The following is an 8121-nucleotide window of genomic DNA, read 5'->3' as shown; positions in this document are numbered from 1 at the left end:
CTCGGGAGTTTGAGTGGCTTCTCCAGGGATGAGTGCTGTCGGGTGGGGGGTCAATGCTCACTGCGCTAGACAATGACATACATCCATCACGTTGATGACGTCTATAAAGTCTCCGAGGACATCTGCTGAGAGCTGAGGGGAGAACAGATGACCCGACTGCGGTGAGCTCCACTCCGCCCTCGGCTCCGTGGGCTCCCCTCTCACCTGAAAACTGTCTCCGTCTAGCGGTGCTCCGGCTGAGCGTCAGTGACAGTGACCCAGAGACAAGGAGGCTGCAACAACGGCCTGTATTAGCAACCACCGCAAATACACTTTCAGTCCAAGCTCATTTTATGCACAACGTACTGCAGGCTATTGCTTTGATGTGATACTACTCTGCCAGTACGGTGTGGTATAATTTCACACTGCCTCCGGGACTGACCGCCTGTACGGTGTCCGTTTCAGAAAGATATTTGGTTAATGATGACACGGTCGTGCATGACGGGGTATCCGCAAGGCATCAAGGAGGAGTGCTCCATTTGATTACACAGAAGTTAAAGGATGCCCGGAGCGCGTGACACGCCCCCAGCGAACTGGGGAGATGAACTTGGGTCTTCCGCGCTGCTGCACAGCAGTGAGAGTGGCGGAGAGGAGAAGCAGCCGAGCCAACAACTTCCACACTCCCATTTGTTGCTCTCCTTAAACGATTCCGCGAATTCGGTTATTGATTCCCCTTCTCTCGCTAGTGGTTATTATATAATTATTCAACGGTTGCCTCCGCTGGTGACATTTTGAGCTGGAGCGGCAGCTTGTGGATATGGTGGTGGCACAATTGTTTATTTGTGTGTGTCTGTGGTGAGCGCGTGTGTGTCAGTGTGTGTGTGTGTGTGTATGATTTTATGTCCTTTCGCGATTCAGCTGCGAACACAGAGCACAGTTGTAGGTGTGGACTCGGCCCATACAGTCATTGGTCTCCGAAGTGGATCACAGTCGCGCTTTTCTTGAAGAGCTCGAGCTCTAGGAGGGATAAAGACGCCGGAGGCCCGAGCTGATCTTCAGGGTGTTGTTTGGCTAGATAAAGAGCTCGAGAATGTTCTTGTACAACTGGATCCAAGTCTTTCCCGGTGTTTGGAGCACGGAATTACTCCCGTTTTGAACTTGTTGCTGGTTCGTTTCCACCCCTTTGCCAAGGGGAGAATATTCTGCATACTTTTGTGTGCAGAGAGGATTGTTTTATATTAGAAATAGAACGGAAAGCTTTATTTGTCAAACCAGTCGCTTTTACGCAGAGGTGAGTAGGCTACATTATTAGTTTGTTGTATGTGCTTTCAATTTCCAGACTATTGCCGTTGAATCATGTATGTTATACTGCTAAATATTGGTTCGGTGGAGTCACTGATAATAGAAACATTGACTGCTCGCTCTCACGCTTTACATTCACTATCGACGACAGTAGGGGTATACATGGGACATGTCTGTGCAATGCATTTAGATGTGATTATTTATTGAGTTTCAGAAGGAAACCAAATGAACAGCAACTGGACGATATATTCATTTCAGCCATGCATGATTTGTTCAAGTGTAGCCCTATGATTAGGCTAATGCTTGGGTTGTTTTCCTGCCTCTCCAGATGTCCTCTCGCCGCGCTGTGGTTCTGTGATCGCCCACCGGAGCGTAGAGAGCTCTTCACCGGGACCGGGTCGCATACAGTGGGTCACCATGGCAGCGGGAGTGGCGGCGTGGTTACCATTCGCCCGGGCGGCTGCTATAGGATGGATGCCGGTAGCCAGTGCGCCCATGCCGACGCCCCCACCTGACAACCGGCGAAAACAGGACGGGCTCATCTTGCTCAATGTCAGCGGTCAGAAGTTCCAGACGTGGCGGAATACATTGGAGCGGTACCCGGACACATTACTGGGCAGCACGGAGCGGGAATTCTTCTTCCACGAGGAGACAAACGAATACTTTTTCGACCGTGATCCGGATATTTTCAGACACATTCTGAACTTCTATCGTACTGGGAAGCTGCACTACCCGCGCCAGGAGTGCATCTCGGCCTACGATGAGGAGCTGGCCTTCTTTGGGATCATACCGGAGATCATAGGGGACTGCTGCTATGAAGAGTACAAGGACCGGCGGCGGGAGAACCAGGAGAGGATCCAGGATGACGAGGACAGCGAGAACCAGAACGATATGGTCCCGCCGGATATGACATTCCGAGAAACCATGTGGCGGGCCTTCGAGAACCCCCACACGAGCACCATGGCCCTGGTGTTTTATTACGTCACCGGCTTCTTCATTGCTGTTTCCGTGATGGCCAACGTGGTGGAGACGGTCCCGTGCGGGACTTTGCCAAATCGGGTCAAACAGGTGTCGTGCGGGGAGCGGTATGCCTTGGCATTTTTCTGTCTGGATACGGCCTGCGTCATGATCTTCACCGTGGAGTACCTGTTGCGTCTAATGGCGGCGCCCAGTCGCTGGAACTTCATCAAGAGCGTGATGAGCGTCATCGATGTGGTGGCCATTATGCCCTACTACATCGGCCTGGTCATGACGGACAACGAGGACGTCAGCGGGGCCTTCGTCACCCTGAGGGTCTTCCGGGTTTTCAGGATTTTCAAATTCTCCCGCCACTCTGCGGGACTGCGCATCCTGGGCTACACGCTGAAGAGCTGCGCCTCGGAGCTGGGCTTCCTGCTCTTCTCCCTCACCATGGCCATCATCATCTTCGCCACTGTCATGTTCTATGCCGAGAAGGGCTCCTCAGCCAGCAAGTTCACCAGCATCCCAGCAGCCTTCTGGTACACCATCGTCACCATGACAACTCTGGGGTAGGTGCCGATCCAGTTTACCATACAGTGCAGATGTGTGATCAAATGCTCAGGAGGTGTGTTTTCGACCCTAAATCAGCAGCATATGTTTGCTGTTGTTCTCTCCTTTGAGTGTGTTCTCTCTATGCAGCTGCAGTGTGAATGGAAAGTTGGGTAAATGTCTCAGAGGCCTGCCTAAATCCTTCATTTACATGAAGCACCCTCAAATGAACGGTTCAGGGCATTCACACAGCATTCACATTCAAAGGCCTCAGAGGCCAAGCTGTAGGCCTGTGATGTCATCATATCCTAACCACTGCAGCAGTTCTCATCATTAAGATTCACACCTCTTCAACACAGTCAAATGAAGAGAGCTATAAATAGAAAACATGGGAGGAGCAGAGAGATAGATCAATGACAAGAGTTACAATTTAAATCAGAATATACTGCAATAGATTTCTCTCACACAGCATATCTCTCTCGCTCTCTGCCCCCCCCACACAAACACACACACACACACACACACACACACACACACACACACACACACACACACACACACACACACACACACACACACACACACACACACACACACACACACGCACAGTGGTCTTATATTCTCTTCTGGTTGCTCCTCTCTTATTTAGCTTACAGTTGATTCAATTTAGCCATACTCAGTTTGAAAAGTGGCTGCAGAGCTGCAGTCTAACCTGTGCAAGAGGCATATTATGTCACCGTGTTGCTGTTAATGTGTACACCCATTCATTCATATGAGTCCTGGGGCTACGGTTCATTGATGCCTTTGCCGGTTTCTCCCACCTGCGCTGTGCAGTAGTAGCCTATTGTGCGCTCTCCATGGTGTTGAAAAAGTGAGTGGCGCGCTGTGGGGAATCAGAGCCGCAAGCATAGCAGTTGCATTGCGCTCTCCGCGGTGCTGAAGCGGAGCAGCAAGCATAGTGCAGTACTGTGCGCTCTCCATGGTGCTGAAACGAAGCGCTGCGGCTCTCTTCAGTATTGCGTGCTCTTGCATTGCCGTTCCTTTCCTTGCCAACAGTTCACGGGTGTGAATCAGCCTCTAAAGTGGTAATCAAATGGAGCGCTAAAACCCACGTCTGACGTTTTGATCACAGCGCGGTTGAAGTCCATTCGGCTCATGAACACAAACGTGGAGTGGCAGCGTCATAGTTAACATGATGGATTTCACAAAGCTCAATTACTCATAGGTCAAGAGCTGGTATTTCTCTATTTGATTGGTTTGTTTTGTTCATTATTGAGCCTACTGGCTGACAGTTTGTCTATATGAGTCTCTCAATGAATTTGATTGGAAGGCCTGTTGTGTTCTGATTACTTTATTCTCTAATTGCATGTGTAGAAGGGAAGGGATGGAGAGAAAATAGTGGCTAAGAGAAAGAGGTAGAGGAATAGATTGCCACACCTCTTTGTGTGTAATTTGTGTAGTCAGATTGGATGATATCAATAACAAAATGCAATTACTGGTTCACACTCACCACTGAGCTAATGGCTGACGCAGTAGGAGTGGCTTGTTCTTTCTGTGTGTGTGTGAGTGTCTTGGCCTTTCTGTTAATGAACTAGGCCTAAGACAAAGAAACTCAGTGAAGAAAAGCAACCTTCTCTCACCTTCTCTCTCTCACACACAGACACACACACACACACACAGACACACACACACACACACAGACACACACACACACACACACACACACACACACACACACACACACACACACACACACACACACACACACACACACGCGCACACACGCACACATGCACGCACTAACCTCACTGATACACAGCCAAGCTCTCATCCCCAACCAGAAACCATTCTGTTTGCTCATAATAGAAGCCTCACCTCTTTGTTTTGCCGATGTGTCAATCAGCTGGTTACTGTGTGTTGTGTGTTTCTGGCTGCAGTGCCAGTGTGTGTGTCTGTGCGCTGGTGTGGGCGATGGCAGTATCTGAGGCCAGTCTGTGTTTACTGTGCTCAGGGCTTGACAGGTGGTGACTACACAGCTGCATTAGCCTTTGTTTGAGAGTATGAACGCCCAGTCATCTGTTTCTATTGTATTGCATTGGTCTAGTGCCTCACACAAAGTCATTGGATGAATCGAGTGTATGATAAAATGCCCTGGACCGTATTATCTAAAAGAAATACATGTCCGATTCTCATGTCTGTAAAAATCCTTACAATTCTCTCAAATGTGTGTGTCTGTGTGCGTGTGTGCGTGTGTGTGCTTGTACGTGCATGCGAGGAGTGTTTTGGTAGATTGAGCAAGGACATAGCTCTTAAGCGGACGTAGGCTATCGTTCTTTAATGTCTCATTACCTTGCCAGGGGACCAGAGACAGGGATGGATCTGTGGCTGGGAACTGCAGGGAGCAGGGGAGGGGAGGGTGTGCTCAGTGAAGCAGGTGAAAGAGAGAGGAGGGAGGGAAAGAGAAAAATATAGAAAAAGAGAAGGATAAGGTCATAGGGAAATTTGGAGAAAGGGCAAAGAGAGAGGGAGTGAGATAAAGGTGGCAAGAGAGAGAGAGAGAGAGAGAGAGACAAGAGAGAGCGAGAGAGAGATAAGAAGGCATAGCAGAGAGCAGTATGAGTTTTCTCTCACTGCTGTCTTTTATGAGCCCACTGCAGCACTCCACATTGCTCAATGCACCCATATACTCTAGCAGTATCACTGGCTGCACCAAATTCACCATTATATACTTGGTGGTTCGAGCCCTTAATTCTGATTGGCTGACAGCCATGGTATATCAGACTGTATACCACAGGTATGACAAAACATTTATTTGTACTTTTCTTATTACGTTGTTAACCAGTTTATAATAGCAGTAAGGCACCTCAGGGGTTTGTGATATATGGCCAATACACAACTGCTAAGGGTTGTATCCAGGCACTCCGCGTTGCGTCGTGTGTAAGAACAGCCCTTAGCCGTGGTATATTGGCCATACACCACACCCACTCAGGCCTTATTGCTTAAGTATACCTAAGCCTCTTACTGTTGCTAGCTCTCTCAAATCCCCAGCATGTCTCTAACCTGCAGTATCATGCTGTATAACGTCTGGCTCCTGTGCTGCAGTTGCCCAGGGGTTCATATTGTACTGTGTACACTGCGTGTCCATGCTGTACCTAGGCAGACACGCAGCCAGAGACAAATCCAGTTGCGTGTCCACTGAATTACGGCCTAATTTCAGCCAATTCTCCTTCCAGCCTGTGATCCAGTTAGTACGGCCAGGACTCTCGCGGTTTGGCTATCCCCGGACCGGGAAGAGAGGCAGTGTGTGTCACGTTCGCTATCTTCAAATTCCCTATCGTAAAATAACCAAGACACAGCATGCCGGTAATTCCACATTCTTTTATTGAAGTGAAACTGAACAAAACAAAAACCAGGTAAACAGAATCGAAAGTGACGCAACTGTGGCGCACACAAAACACACACAGAAAATAATAATTACCCACAAATACAGGTGGGGAAAAGGCTGCCTAAGTATGATTCCCAATCAGAGACAACGATAGACAGCTGCCCCTGATTAGGAACCATACTCGGCCAAACACAAAGAAATACATGACATAGATTGCCCACCCCACATCACACCCTGACCTAACCAAAATAGAGGAAATAAAACGTCTCTCTCAGGTCAGGGCGTGACAGTGTGTGTGTGTGTGTGTGTGTGTGTGTGTGTGTGTGTGTGTGTGTGTGTGTGTGTGTGTGTGTGTGTGTGTGTGTGTGTGTGTGTGTGTGTGTGTGTGTGTGTGTGTGTGTGTGCGTGTGTGTGTGTCTGTCTCTGCCTTTGTCTGTGTGTATCAAAGATTGGGAGGTGAACAACTTGAATTAATCAAATTTTCAAATATTCTTAGACGACCAGCCAAGTGCAAAGTCAAATAATAACCGCGGTGGTTCTAGAATGTCTAACACTTGAATAACTTGAATCAGTGTCACAGCTTAACCCCCTTGTCCTGCATCTGGTCCCATGCCCCCCCCCCCCCCCCGGCCCCTCACGGTCCCACTAATTGACTCGTTTGTGGATTTAGTGAAATTGTCCGGGGCCAATTAAATCACTGCCATTCTAATTGGCTTATTCACTGTCAAACGGCATCCATTACTGAAGCAGCTGTCGCTACTGGAGATGCTGAGGCGAGAATGAGTGGAGAGAGGGAGAGACACTAATAGACTGACAGAGGAGAGAGGAAGAGTGAAAGACAGGCAATGACAGAGAGAGAGAGGGAAGTCAGCAGACTCACTAAATGAGACACCTTTGTCCCTTAATCAAGGGCTCAATGTGGACCCTCTGATCTGTGCAGTTCACTGCAAGGGATGCCTAGCCCCATGAGGAGTTGTAGCTTCAATGGACAACCGTTTGTTACTTGCCGAAGGTGTTACACACATTGTATAGGTTGGCTATGCGTGATGTTACTCAAGGCCATAGACTCATTCTAATAGGAGGTTATATAGAATAGGATTTGTCTCCAGGGTCTAGTCAGGATTACAGCTCATAGGAACTCAGTATTCACATGGGGAGGGGCAGGGGTTAGAGGTCAAGTCTGTTGGGGTCACAAAAGGGTTACAGGCATGATCAGGGCTCTCATTAGTATATCTGGAGCCTGGTAGGGACACTGCCTCAGGTTACATCCCTTACTAACTGATCCTAGGTCTGTATGTCTCGAGCCCAATATGGAGCCGGACTCAGGCTGCACTCATTACTGGCTGACTTTGGATCAGTGTATGCTGCCTGGGAGGAGGCATACACTGGGAGGAGCCAGTTACTCACTAACTGGTGTGGTCAGCTGGAAAACAGAGCTTAAAGGGTTAAAGGAAAACTTCAAAATTGTTCATCTTCATCATCTCCCGCACCACTCCAGCTTCAACATATGTGAAAATGGAGCGTTTATGTTTTGTAGTAAAACATATAGAGGAAGATAAGTCTTTCCAATCACATCATCTGTGTTATGTGATTTTGACCAATTCTGAGTAGGCTTTGCCTGCTAATAGTCTAGTAATTGGTTGATGATGTCATTGGAAACACTTATCTTCCTCAATCTTTTTTTTACAAGAAAACGTGCCATTTTCACATATGTTGATGTTGGGGTGGTGCTGGAGATGATGAATATGAAGTTGAAAAATGTTGATATTTCCCTTCAGTATACTGTAGGTGTTACATCCGTCGTTCAATGAAGACCAAGGTGCAGCGTGGTAGGCGTACATTTTCTTTAATTTTAAATGTACCACCAAAAAACAATACAACGAACGTAAAGCTAGGAGTGCAAACACATGCAACACAAAAGACAAGATCCCACAACTGAAGGTGGG

General features: G+C 48.1%; 1 protein-coding gene across 2 annotated transcripts in view; it reads left to right on the top strand.

The window, feature by feature from the left end:
* Positions 1-481: 481 nt before the first annotated feature.
* LOC106609300 (A-type voltage-gated potassium channel KCND2) overlaps positions 482-8121 on the top strand; it is a 164392-nt gene continuing 156752 nt past the window's right edge. The window contains exons 1-2 of one of the 2 annotated variants that reach the window (XM_014207964.3): positions 482-1270; positions 1610-2810. In XM_014207964.3, coding sequence (XP_014063439.1) covers positions 1699-2810 — 1112 coding nt within the window. In that variant the 5' untranslated portion in view covers positions 482-1270; positions 1610-1698. The remainder of the gene's footprint in view (positions 1271-1609; positions 2811-8121) is intronic. The other variant, XM_014207965.3, reaches the window with a different exon arrangement.

This window comes from Salmo salar, chromosome 07 (genome assembly GCF_965601325.2).
Source record: "Salmo salar chromosome 07, fSalSal1, whole genome shotgun sequence".
Taxonomy (NCBI): Eukaryota; Metazoa; Chordata; class Actinopteri; order Salmoniformes; family Salmonidae; genus Salmo; species Salmo salar.
This window is presented reverse-complemented; position numbering and strand designations above follow the sequence as displayed.